Raw genomic sequence first — 13,248 nt, 5'->3', positions numbered from 1 at the left:
TACTGCTATTTACACAGCAATTTGAAAAAAAAAAAGGGAAAGACTGTGGGTCACTGGTAGACAGAGAAATATGGGGTACGCATACACAGTCAAGGTAATAAGGGCTAAACTCAAAACTAATAATGTGGGAATACAAAAAAGGTTAAAAAGCCTTGAAGTTAACATAACCATTAAATCCAACGTCCCATATGACACAATTTGCTGACACAAGCCTTTTAGCAAAATGGTGCAGTCGTGGTTTATGTTCATGAGAGTTAACTGTCTGGAAGCTCACAACATTAAATATGACATACAGCACTTCATGATAGAGTAGTAATTCTGCAAACACTCCGGTACGATGCACTTTCTTAAATCAGGCACCGCAGTAATTTTTCCACTACAACACTCACACAAAAAAACACAATTTCTATGAGGGGCAATGAAGCAGCCAAGCGACATCCCAGTAGTCTTCTAAGAGGTCTGTGCTTGAACATTTGGCCTGGGCTTGGCTCCAGAGAGACGGCACTGTGCCATACAGCTGGTCTGACACACGCTGACAAGCATGCACGCGCGCACACACACACACACACCTCTTAGCATTGTACACTGTACCACTCATTAAGGCTGCCTTTCACACTCCCACTCAGTGACGCACACACCTGACCTGCATTTGTAACCTGAGCAATGCTGAACCTGCCTGCGAGTAGGGGCAAATACAGCTTAACAACAAACTGCCCCTGGGAGAAGATTTCTGCCTTTGTTAAGTGTGTTTATCCTTTCTCCGGCCTCCTATCTATCCCTATTTTCCCTCCTTTTCCTATGGTAGAGGTTGTCAGGTGAAGGTGGGGACACACACTCACCCACACCCCCACCCCCACACACCCACAAACACACACACCCACACCCACACCCACACACACACAGGCAATGGAGAGTAGAGGGAGAGAGGGACAGAGGCAGTAAAAAAGTGACAGAGCAATGCTGAGGTGGAAAAGAAAGCTAGCTGGATCAAGTAGCCTGTGGTATTAGCTGGCTGACCTGTGGGGTCAGGCAATAGTTTGGGCCTGAGGCGATCTGAGCTGTTGTCTTTTAAAGAGCTGAAGAATTAGGAGGGAACAACAGCTTTGAGGAATGATGATTTCATAATGCATCAAGTTAGGCTGTTTCATAGACGGCCATATACTTTTCAGGCATGGCTGAAAGAGGTGAGTGTAGCTCCCATCAAATGCTCTAAGTCACTGATTTGAATAACCACACTAAAAATGACAATAATAATAGGCAGGTGTCGGCATTGCAAAGACTCTCCTTTGACTGACAGGCCACAAGTTGTTTTTCAGGAAACCGTAATGAATTATTAATGTAGTTGTCCTATAAATAGGGTTTATTTTGACTGCTCTAAAATAGAAGTGATGCATACCCCCACACCCACCCTCAATACCATTAATCAGTCATTAAAGCAAGCCATCATTTTGCAGTAACATGCCAATGCATACTTGTGGATTGAACCTGCAACTAGACTTTTGAAGAATTTTAAAGAGCACCACGAGTGAAAAGGTTTCTGAAGATACAACTTTTTGTATTAACTGTTTTAGTTCAAAAGACTTTTGATCCTTTAGAAGCTGGCTCACTTTGTGCTTTGAGGCGTGCCACAGAGTCAGCCCATCAGCCATGCGGTTCAGTCTAGACTGATGAACCCACATACCCACGCCCACACACACACGGGTCCAGACTGCATTACACAGGAAGGCCTGTGCAAAGTGTCAGAAAGCTAATGACCCAGAACCTCTGCTCACCCACTAACTCAACCTGACAGACTGACAAAGCTAAAACACCGAAACATACATTTTCTGGGTAGGAGGAAAAGAAAAATCATTGTAAATCACCATAAAATTAGGGTTAAGTGATATCACCATGCAGAGAGGTACATTTACAGACTATTGTAATAATGCAGTTATGAGCTACAAACAAAATGAGTTGCGTTGGATATCGTGGATTTCTTTCTGTGGGGTATTATCATGCATCTACTGGAGAGTAGACAGGAGAAACAGGCAGAAAATGAGGGGAGAAAGACATGGGGAACAACATTTGAGCAATGCTGAAGGGAGAGAGATTTAAGAATTTTTGTCCATGACAGCATCACTGTAATTGTAACTTAAACATGCAACAAATGTTTTCAGCCAGACACGAACCAGGAACACTGCAGTTCATGGTCAGCACCTTAAATCCTTAGGGAACCAGGGCACACAAATAGTGGCATAAGGTTTAGCATTGCTTGATTTATCTAAATTGTTTCTTTAGCTCTTGTTTTATTTGCTAACAATTACTGGAATATTTTTGGATGTCAAAAACACTGTAGCTCTGACACTCATATCCTTGACTCTTGGCCACAAAGCTTTCTCTTTGGCATAAATAATGGAATTGGTATATATATATAAAAAAAAAAAAAACACGACACAGAACATCTTAGCTTTGCTGTGAATTTTGTCTGCTGCTCTGACATTGAACCGGCTGCTTCCAGCTCTAAAAAACACTGCTTAGCATCTATTAAAGTGAAAATGACTGAGAACGAGATTTACTAAAGCGCAAAGTTTACATTATCCCATGCTGGCTCCCATTACCCTGTGCGAGGGTATGGTGTGCATGCTCAGGTGCATTCCTATCCTGCAGACGCCATGATAGATTCACACCACATTCCTACATCTATCAGAGAATCTATCAGGAGTCTTTGGTAGTGGGAAGTGGTGTTTGGAAAAGTCTGGGATCGACTTGCATTATGGGATTTGCAAGGCCAGGCAGGTCTGGCATTCCTGACAGTGTGTGGAATGGGGAGAGGACTGTGTGTGTGTGGGTGTGTGTGTGTGTGTGTGTGTGTGTGTGTGTGTGTGTGTGTGTGTGTGTGTGTGTGTGTGTGTGTGTGTGTTCTCTACTGTCCCCTTGGCTGGTGTCACCACCGCAGAGGAAGTAAAAACAGTCCCCTACAAATTAAGAGCGTGTGTTTGTATCTCTTTTCTATGCGTCTCTCCATGTAGTGACTGTGCCTGTATGTATTGATATGCTTAGTGAAATGTGTGTGCGCATGTGTGACAGTAGATGAACGCTACTGTGAATAACCATCTACTTAAATGCACAATACAGTTTGTATATGATCTGGGCATTTGTGTTTACACTGGTGGTAACGCAGGGAAAAAAGTCATTGAATGAGAGAGTGTGTGTGTGTGTGTTTTTTTTAAGATGATAATCGAGTCTTGGTCAGCCAAACACACACACAGACACACACACACACAAATAGAACAACCACTCAAAGTCAGGCGTCATTTGTCTGTGGGCCTACATGTGCATGCAAGTGTGGGCCTACAACATGAGTCCCCTATCATTAGTCAGGAAGCCCTTATGAAGAAAGGAAACAATAGGGATTGTGTATACTTGCAAGAGTTTAAATAAATGCAGAATACTCTTACAGGGTTAATGCTTGAATGTTAGAGGCTCCAGCAACACCAATCAATTAGATTCTGTATATAAAAGCCAAGAATATCTGACAGCAGGAAGTAGACAGCAGGATGAGATTTCTCAGGGCCAGAGGGCAAAGCACTGCCAATTGAATCCTGTCTCTACATACATACATAGAAATGTGGCAATGGGTCATAAAGTGTAAACTGTAAGTTGCAAAAACACTTTTTTTTATGCTTTAAATGCGGATTTAAGATGAATTTAAAAATCAACTCACTATTACTGATTGAAAATAGCAGAATAAATGCTGTGAAAATAAAAACTTTCAGGTTAAAAGAAACACTGCAAGAAAACATTCAGTGTAGAATTACTACAAAAACTATAAAAACTGATTATTACATTCAGACAGATTTTGTTTTCTGGAATGATCATTTTTTATGGTGGCACAGATCTGTACTGCTGTCTTGTTGTAAGATTTAAAACAAGGACACTTGAACTGGGAACAAAAAGAATGATCAAACTCCACCAGCGAAAATCTTTTTGCTTTCTGAAAAAAGTCTTGTAGATGCAACTGAGACAGACATTAAAGCTAATGTTTTTTTGGAGCCAAAGGAAAATTAAGAATATGACACATTCAGAAATCAGATTTTTAACACCTCTAATTAGTAAATTTAAGGCATTTGTTGATCGTTCCTGAATCCCTAAAATCAAAATCATACTAGCATTTTCAGGGGTTTTAAAAATTCGTTGATGTAAACCAGAGAATAGTGTTGTATGTGTGCAACTTCTACTTTGAGTTTGGTGTGTGTAAATTATGCGTGTGCCTTGGTGACAGGAACTGTGATTATGTGTGTGTGTGTGCGCGTGTCATACAGAGGATTCTGAAATGGCAGAAAACTTTGCGTGCTGCTTTGTGAATACAGACTTTGCTTAACAAGCTGAGTTTTGCTGAATAAGACCAACGTTGGAGACAACTCAGCCCTGACTGTACTAGCTGTTAAAGGAGCCTTCAGAAAGCAGACAGGTAAAAATGAGCTGATATTTAAGGCACACCTATAAGAAAAATCTTTTAAATCTTACCAACACTGCATATATATAGAGCATGTGCACAGTGTAAATGTACAAACATGAACATAACTAATTCCTATTCATTTACAGATTCTGAATCTTTTATCCAAATCCACATTTGTAAATAAGCAAGAGGGTAAGTGCACACGAATTTCTCAGAGAGGTGGGGCGAAAGACGGAGACTGGTCACCTGCTTTAATAGCCTCTCCACAGAGAGCTTAAATTCTGCACCACCAATGAAATATTTGGCAAGAAATTCACATGTATAACCATCCAAACAACTGCTGTCAGGGGGTGCTTACCAGCAGTCTGAGTGCCACAATCAACCCCCTGCAGATAAAATCGAGCTGTAGATATCCATGGAAACAACAGACAATGTACAGGTCTGGTCAAGTCACTGGTGGCACAGTCCAAGGCATGAATAATAGTCGACAACTAGAGGGGCACTGCGTCTGTTCCAGAAGCAAAGAAATCTTTTCCATCCGTCTCTGGTTACCATTACCGCCAGACTCAAACTGAGACCAGAGCCATACTGGTGGTCTGACTCATTGAAGCCTCATCCCACACAGACAAACAACAAGTGAACATACCAGACATTTGTGATACCAGACATTTCAAAGGTCATGAACCAGACCTGAGCACACCAGAATTTTCCAAATCATGATTCAGGTACTTTAACAAGCTGTGGTACAATAATTTCCTAAAACGTCTGTGAAAACAACAACATTTAATTTTGCTATTCTATCTAGTGCCTAAAACGTCAACAATAACATATACTTAACATAACTTTACATGCAACCCAAAAAGGTGGCCTGCAGTCCCTTTTAGTGTCAGTCACGTTAAATGGTGGGTATCTGATTTCGGAACCAGATCACAAGTATCGACAGGAACACTTCTACAGCTTTTCCAATTTCAACTAACTAAAAAATATTTTTCCAAGTTCAGAGAGATGCAATTTGTACGTAATGCATGGTCAGTGCCCAAGCTCGTGTGTTTGTGTGTATCTGATGGAGGGAGAGGAAGAGAGAGCAAGTCTGGGCTTGTCTTTTGGGCATGTGGGCACTGTGTGTGTGTGTGTCTGAGAGACAATGCTGATTAAATACTGTAAATTTTGCAAACACCAATTAAAGACTCCAATTAAGTAGTAAAAACATACATTTGCATGTATGAGGGACGTCACCACAAACAGGTATGTCAGGTATATTTGTTGTGTCTCGTAGGGCCAGTCATACATGCATGGCACTGTGTACACATATTGGGATGCGCATGGTGGTTTGTGTGGGTGAGCTTAAATGGAGACTTTGTTTCAATTTGTTTCACAAATACATACTTTGTAAACACTGTTTACAATGTTGCAGCATTACTGCTTATTACGTGAAGAATTGCTACCAAGTGTCTGACTGAAGAGCAACAGTGAATCCACCTTAAAAAGAAGCTTAAAAAGCAAACTGCCTGTTGATGTCCAAGTAATTTTTACCAGTCTGATGCTTTAACTGAATGAATACTGCTATATCAAGCTAGTGAATACCATTTCCTTTAGCACTACTGCCACCTACTGACCACTTTGAGATTTCCTTTAAAAGGAACAATTAAAGCAAGTAAGCAAGTAAGTCAGTGTAGGAGTCAAACTGAGGTTTAGTAGTTTGGGTAATTAAAATCAATTGTATGATCCCTACGGCAACAAATGGGACACTCCTTTCTCATTCTCATGTTGGCCTTTCAAGTGTACGCTTGTGTTTTTAGTTAACAACTTTGCAGTCGTATTTTTCTGCTGTTGGTCTTTGTGTGTCTTACTTAGATCCTCGGCAAGCTGGACTCGGCGGCCAGTGATTAGTTGGGTCTTCCTCTCCATGTCCTCTCCGAAGTCATCCAGCACCTCCTTCACATTTTTCTCCAACCGGCGCACTGAGAAGACGAATGGAGGAACACACACACAAAAAGCCCAACAATCAATACTCAATCCAAATACAATGCATTACGTTTTTTCTTTCAAACTATTGAATGATATGATCAACACATTTTACCATCATTAAAATGGTTGAGAGAGGAATTGTCTGTTCTCACAATAGGTGAGTATACTGCTAGTAGGACCAATTTCATTATTGAATGGTTGTTGATAGAGCTGCAATGACTACGGACTTAATTGTCAACTAAATTAAATTAAATGCCAAATATTTTGATGTTCCAATAAGCGATTTAAGTAATTTCTTAAGACAACAAACAGATTTCAGCTTCTTAAATGCAATACTTTCTGGTTTCTTTACTCCTCTGCAAGACTAAAATTATTATTTTGGGGTTTTGGACAAAACAAGACAACAACAACAATTTTAGGATGTCATCTTGGGCTTCAAAATGTCATTTCCAAAAGTTTCCATATTTTGGAATTCAGTCTCCCATTTAAGCTAAGCCCCCAATCCTTACCCTCAGTGTTGGTGAGCTGCTGTCGAAGAGTGTTGGCTGTGATGACTAGCATCCTCTGGATCCTCCAGAACAGTACCACATCATTGCACTCCAACTGGAAAAAACATGCAGGCACAAAGCTTAGCGTTTCACACACTGACTTTAAGTATAACTATGAACATGATGGAAAAGAAAGAATCAGGATTATTCGTTCCCTCTTCTTACCTCAGAGTCGACAAAGTGTCTCTGGTAATAATAGAAACCTCTCTTGCAGAGGCTACAGTGGGCCAACGCGTTCTGCAAGAAGTGTCGGCGATACAGCTGATGCCACGTGTCCTTGATCTGACCCAGTAAGGAAGTCAGTAATGCAGCAGTTAATGGATGGTAGACATAATGAAAGATATCTCTTGTTTAGAGGCTCAGAGACACATGAGTTTTGATCTCACCAGCACAGGGTCAACTTCGACCCCTCTTCCCTCCAGATTCTTCCTGACTGTGGTGACTTCATCGTTGGCCAAGTAGGCTGTGTGGTCATCGTGTAGCTTCAGCAAGCGCTCCAGCTCATTTTTTGTTTCATTGCGGATGTGCTAAAAGGTCAAAGACAATGAAGTAAGTGCATTAAATCTTTCCACTTTAAAGTCTCTGTGGTGTCTCTAGAAAAAACAGCACAATTACACCTCTCGAACTCTGACCTGTTCTGGTGTGCGATTCTTCCAGTTCAGCCACCTCTGTTTCCAGTCTGGACCAACCATATCTCTAATTACTGACTCCGCTAGAAGACAAGAGAGGAGCATGAAATGTATGTAGTGATTATGTTACTTGCAGTACTAGCCACTTATATCCATAGCATTTCACAAGACCATGGGATTACAGGTCATGCACAGTTGCGGTTCCATAGAAACAGAGCTCTACCTGGGGCAGTATAGCCGACTAGGCAAGATAGCACCCAAAGCATAACTGCTTCTCACAAGTTGTCATCTTCCCATTGTGTGTGTTGGTGACTTGTTTAACAGTTTAACCCTAAAATGTGGCAAATGTTCCACTCGAAATGTCATTTAAATGGATCCAACCTATTTTTGAAAACTAACCGCGCTCCCTAATGGGAGAGCACCAAACATGGCAACCACTGACCTTTATTTCTTGCAATTGTGTTTGTAAAAAATTACAATAAATTGCCTTGAACTTTTAGTGACTTAATTGGCAGAGTGATCTACAGATCTACACAGGGCAATGAAACATTTTAACAGGTACGTTATTAAATGGTTAAGACTGAGAAGGGAGTCTAGCACTGGGCATGTGACAGTGTATGAAGCCATCATAGCCAACATACTGTCTTTGAGGCGCGACTGCAGTGTTTCCTCCATGAACTGGATGGCTGCATCCCACTGGGGCTTGTCTGTGATGGAGCGGTCTTCTAGGGCATTGTGCTGGATAACCCTCTGACACACACACGGGGCAAGAAGAACACATTATTAATTGAGCTGCAATACAATCGTAATACTTTTGAAGTCTGGTACCAGATGAGCCACTCGTTTGCATCAATGTTAGTGAGACCAGTTTTTTTGTATTCGTTATATTTAATCAGGAAACGATGTCTGCTCTGGGAAGTGCTAAATCAACTAATGTGTGTGTTCTCTATATTCTCACACCCAGAGTGAGTGGATTTACTATGTGTTGTTTACCAGGCTGTCCATGGCCCTCTCATTCCACTTGTGCCTCTTGATGCTCTCGTCCTTTACAGCCTCCTTCAACTTGTCAAAAATGTCGTCCTGGTCTTTGCCTCTGTATTCAGCCATGAAGCGCGCAAACTCTTCCTGCAGAGTCTCCCAGGCAACCTAATGGGAGGCCAAGTATAGTGGGAAAAGAGGAAGGCTCATATTACCATAAAGTCATTGCCTGATTGAATATTTCTTAGATTTCTGCAGTCTGTGACACAATCAAATAGTAAAGAACATTGAGTACATTACATTATAGACTCTGGATGTCATTTAAAATGCCAAATAATTTAGTAATAACTTAATTTAGACATTTTTTATTTCTGGAAGAAATACAAAAACAGGAAACTACAACAAACTCTATTCACAGAAGATTGGATTTAACCAAAGATTGATTAGATGTCATGTAATACTTGACAATCTGAATTAGACAATGACCAGTTGTATGAAGACAGCGTTACCTCCAGTGCTTTGTGTGGAAGCTGCTTGTCTGTCCACTGCTTGAGCTTGATGTCTACGGTGGTGTTAAAGGTACCGGAGTCCATTGTTTGGGCAGCGGGCAAGTAGATGTTCTCAATCACATGGGTAGAAACACGTTCCCACAGCTTCTTCTGCAAGATGGACTCCCTAGAGGAGTAAAAGATAAGTCATACCAACTTCCAGTAACTAGAGGGAAGAAAATATTTGATTGGTGCCTCTAGCTGTTGTGATTTTGGTTTATGTTCTGATTTCTTGTAAAATGCTAAAGGTGCTTCGGCCATACAAGGTATTCCTGTAACTTTCTATTTTGGCTTGTGAGCATTATTTTTTAAAGTTTAGATTCAAGATCGTTCAAACAAACAAGAGTGTTTGTGTCACCGTTGCTTCCAGCTGTACAGCTCAGTTCAGTTAAGTGAACCAGTGGGGTAAGAAAACAATGAGTGAAGAGGGATCGTAGAGCTGCTTTTTCTTGTGTAGTCAGTGCCGCTGCAATTGCACTTGAGTGTAGATTCCAATGCAGCTGCAGTCTGACCCTGTACCCTCCACAGTCTCACTTCATCTCTCCACGGCAGTGTGGCAATGGAAAAAAAAACCTCCCCAAGTCCCTGTTAGATGAGACCAGTGTTGTGCCTCTCTCATTTATCATAAACACATGCTCATATTTCATTAGGCTCCCCTTTTGTTCAGCCTAGCACTCCTCACTGTCAATACGGACCATCTCCAATAGTGCTGGCTGGCTGCTTGCTGGCTAACAGGCCCACCCCTATTCCTGTCCATGGGCCATTCATCAGAGTATTGATCTGGGAGAACTGATGGCACGCACACTGGGGACGGCCTAAACACCATGCATACATCTCATTTAACAAGGTTTTCCTCATTGGGGGTGAGGTATAACTACACATTCATGCACAGATAAATGCACATAGAGATAAACCTGCAGTTTGCTATAAAAACAGCTCTCGGCTCATGTCTGGTTGAGTGCTGAAACAGTGCAAATACATGATCTAATTGCCTTTAGGCTAGAACCAGGTAGATGTTTTACACAGTTCAGCCCTCGTAAAGTGGCATTTCATTAAGACCGATACTTTACATAGAGTGGATAAAACACCAATAGTAGTAAAACGATGATCTATTGTATGTTTACAATGTTACAGCTGACAATTGACCCAACTACAGGAGGGAGTACTGTGCATTTGGAAAACTGGATTACTACCGGATCTTCACTCAAAGCATTACTGGATCGTTGAAGAACAAACAGCTTTGATTTTTTTTATTTTAAGACTGCAACCAAAAATCATATGAGGTCGTCATTAACTTACCAGTGTTGTGGGGTCACTTGACTTAAACTAATGACTTCATCCAAGATTTCATTTTTGGCCTTTTCAAAGAGTTCATTCTGCAAAAAGCCAAAAATCGTTACAATACGATACACCTTCGAGGAAGGTAGTGAGTAGGTAATAGTGTGCAACTGTTTCATATGCTCTTGCGTTTATATACATTACATTTTAACACAAATCATTTGTCTTTTTCATAAACAACATTGTGACAAGAGGGCCACCAATGAGCTACCACTGTTTTCACGTCATACATTGCTTTTTGTCGAGCCTCTATCGAATGTAAAAGTGTGATTTAATTTCTTACCCTGTCCAGCTCTCTCAGACGAGGGTAGTTGTTCTTCCATTCTGTCTCCAGGTTGAAGCGAGATGCTGGGGTGAGGAAAGACAGTGGAAATGAACCTTAGGTTCAAACAAACACTAACACTGCACAACATAAATATGAACAATTTTGAACTTCAAATTATCTTTGAATATTGACGGTTACATCATAAAGCCTTATTAGATACTTAACCTGGCCCCTTACAATTTCTGAATAAATCTATCTTGATGATGTGTCATTTGGCAAGTGCTCATTTTCATACCTGAAGAAACTCGCCTATTCTATTGCTTTTTCACCTTTGATGCTACACTTCATCAAGCAGTAATTCTCTATAATCAACAGGCGATGACCATACAGGAACAAGGCCTGCTTTGTTTTAGCTTGCTATGATATAAAGGCATCGTTCAGACAGCTAATGGGGCCTATCCTTTAATAGAAGTGGGCAAGGACACACTTATTCCCATAACTGGTCCCTTAGGAGGTAGAGGAATTGGGGCCAATCACACACTCTTTATCAAAAGTCAGAGTTTTAGGTCTTGTATATGTACGCAGAGACAGACACAGTGACAGAGAGAGACACACACTCACACACTGCTGTCCCTTTCCACAGCTCCCTATCCACATTGGAGATTAGGCTAATTGCTGGTTTGTGGGGCCATGGTGGCGCCAAGCATGGAGGATGGAGGCCGGCTGTGTGTGATTTGATGGGATATGGATCAATACACCACACAATGGGCCTATGGGAACTGCAGCCTCACGGCCATAAATCTCCTGTGCTGTTAGCAATGGGCTTGTGATTGTCTAGACTAATTGCAGTTGGAAGGCAGGACTGAGGGAAGGTGTGGCAGAGTTGGCTCAGTAATGCCAATACAGGGAGGTGGGAGAGTCAGAGGAAGAGGAAGAGTAGCGCATGTTCCCTGTACAGTTAATGGAAAAAAATGTTCCATGTCCATTCACAGCATTAAAACACGCCTGGGACTGTAAAAGGCGTTGGATATAAACATTCACTCAATTAGGGCTGCAAGCAAACCATTATTTTCATTGTTGATTATTCTGTTGATCATTTTCTTGATAAATTGATTAGTTGTTTGGTCTATAAAATGTCAGCAGATGGTGAAAAATGTTGATCAGTGTTTCCTAAAGCCCAAGATGATATCCAAAACTGTCTTCTTTTATTTTGTTAACTTAAACTGATTAATCGATTATCAAAGTAGATGGCTAGGTGAAAATAACAAGGCATGTGTGTCATATGTGTCAACTCTCCTTGGGATAAAGGTTAGTCCTGCAAGTGCAGTCATACCTTTGAAGACATCAGCCTGCTGCTCAACAGACTCACTAACCATCTTCCAGAAGCAGTCAGAGACGGCCAGACTCAAGTTCTTTGTGGTCACCTGGTGGGCCTTCAGCATGCCGTCCCTGGTTACAAATATACATTCATGGTCAACTTTAAATCAACTAATTTAGTCAAGTGTTTAGGTTTGATGAATCAGGTGTAACTTGCCTCAGTAATCTGGAGTTCTGGAAGAAATCTTCCTCGTAGTCTTTAATGGAGTCTATGCTTTCACTGCTGCTCCCTGCGCACAAGTCAGAAAAGACCGCAGAACAAGGTGTGAATGAATGACAATTCAATTAATGCTGGATTTCACACATTCTGCAAGCAAGAATATAAAGTTGGAAAAGCCACTAGAAATCTACATCTATCTCCCTGGATACCACAAGAGGTGACATTAAAACCAAGTTCGTGAATTTATTGTGATGATGGTCTAAAAGTCAAATTAAGCACATCATGGTGGATTACACTCTTACCTCTTCCTGTCACCACAGCAAAGTAACCAAGGGCCTTCATGGGAAACAGTTTGCCTTCCACTATTTGCTGGATCTGAAGCAGAAAATGTAAAGCAAAGGACTTAGATTCTCAGGCCAGTCACCTTTGTAGAAAAAGCTTCCCCAGCACTGTTTCATTGAGGAACCAACAAGTTAAAATGAAGATGCTCGGCTCCACCTTGTGGAACAGCTGCATATAGCTCACAGGGGCTGTTTTGTTAAATAAATTCAGCTTCAGGCTGAAATTGCTTACTATTCTGAAATACTGATGCCATTCAACCAGGGATGATAATGGATCCTGATTGAATGTATCACATTCTAGAACTGATGAGTCAAAACGCAAATGCATTAACAGTCCGTGCAAGAGAGCATCATTTACATGTACAGTAACGTGTTGGATTTCTGGGACAGTTCATTTGTCTTACTCTGCTCGGGCTGGCCAGGTTCTTTTCAGCCAAGTCCACCTTGGTCAGGACAAAGATGGTCCTCTTTCCCTGGGGGTCCATCTGGCTGACCAAGTCTGTTACAATGCTCCGCTCTGCATCCACACTGCCATCTGAAGAGAGACAAGGAGGAAGGACACAGGAGATATGACAATGGTGTACATTTCATAACAATGAGGATGATAAGACGGAGATGCTGGCTTTATATATGACTGGTGCAACAGTGAATCGTATAC

At 41.3% G+C, this 13,248-nt stretch overlaps 1 protein-coding gene across 1 annotated transcript in view; it reads right to left on the bottom strand.

Moving 5' to 3' along the window:
• Nucleotides 1-13,248, bottom strand: part of opa1 (OPA1 mitochondrial dynamin like GTPase) — a 39,262-nt gene that overhangs the window by 13,139 nt on the left and 12,875 nt on the right. The window contains exons 16-29 of the mRNA XM_070832007.1: nucleotides 12,995-13,125; nucleotides 12,552-12,624; nucleotides 12,247-12,319; nucleotides 12,046-12,161; nucleotides 10,731-10,795; nucleotides 10,409-10,485; nucleotides 9,071-9,236; nucleotides 8,577-8,729; nucleotides 8,225-8,333; nucleotides 7,587-7,666; nucleotides 7,341-7,481; nucleotides 7,120-7,236; nucleotides 6,916-7,009; nucleotides 6,289-6,399 (exon numbers count right to left, since the gene is read on the bottom strand). Coding sequence (XP_070688108.1) covers nucleotides 6,289-6,399; nucleotides 6,916-7,009; nucleotides 7,120-7,236; nucleotides 7,341-7,481; nucleotides 7,587-7,666; nucleotides 8,225-8,333; nucleotides 8,577-8,729; nucleotides 9,071-9,236; nucleotides 10,409-10,485; nucleotides 10,731-10,795; nucleotides 12,046-12,161; nucleotides 12,247-12,319; nucleotides 12,552-12,624; nucleotides 12,995-13,125 — 1,506 coding nt within the window. The remainder of the gene's footprint in view (nucleotides 1-6,288; nucleotides 6,400-6,915; nucleotides 7,010-7,119; nucleotides 7,237-7,340; nucleotides 7,482-7,586; nucleotides 7,667-8,224; nucleotides 8,334-8,576; nucleotides 8,730-9,070; nucleotides 9,237-10,408; nucleotides 10,486-10,730; nucleotides 10,796-12,045; nucleotides 12,162-12,246; nucleotides 12,320-12,551; nucleotides 12,625-12,994; nucleotides 13,126-13,248) is intronic.

This window comes from Pempheris klunzingeri, chromosome 6 (assembly GCF_042242105.1).
Source record: "Pempheris klunzingeri isolate RE-2024b chromosome 6, fPemKlu1.hap1, whole genome shotgun sequence".
Taxonomy (NCBI): domain Eukaryota; kingdom Metazoa; phylum Chordata; class Actinopteri; order Acropomatiformes; family Pempheridae; genus Pempheris; species Pempheris klunzingeri.
Note: the sequence above shows the minus strand (reverse complement) of the source record. Positions and strands in the feature narration are given on the sequence as shown.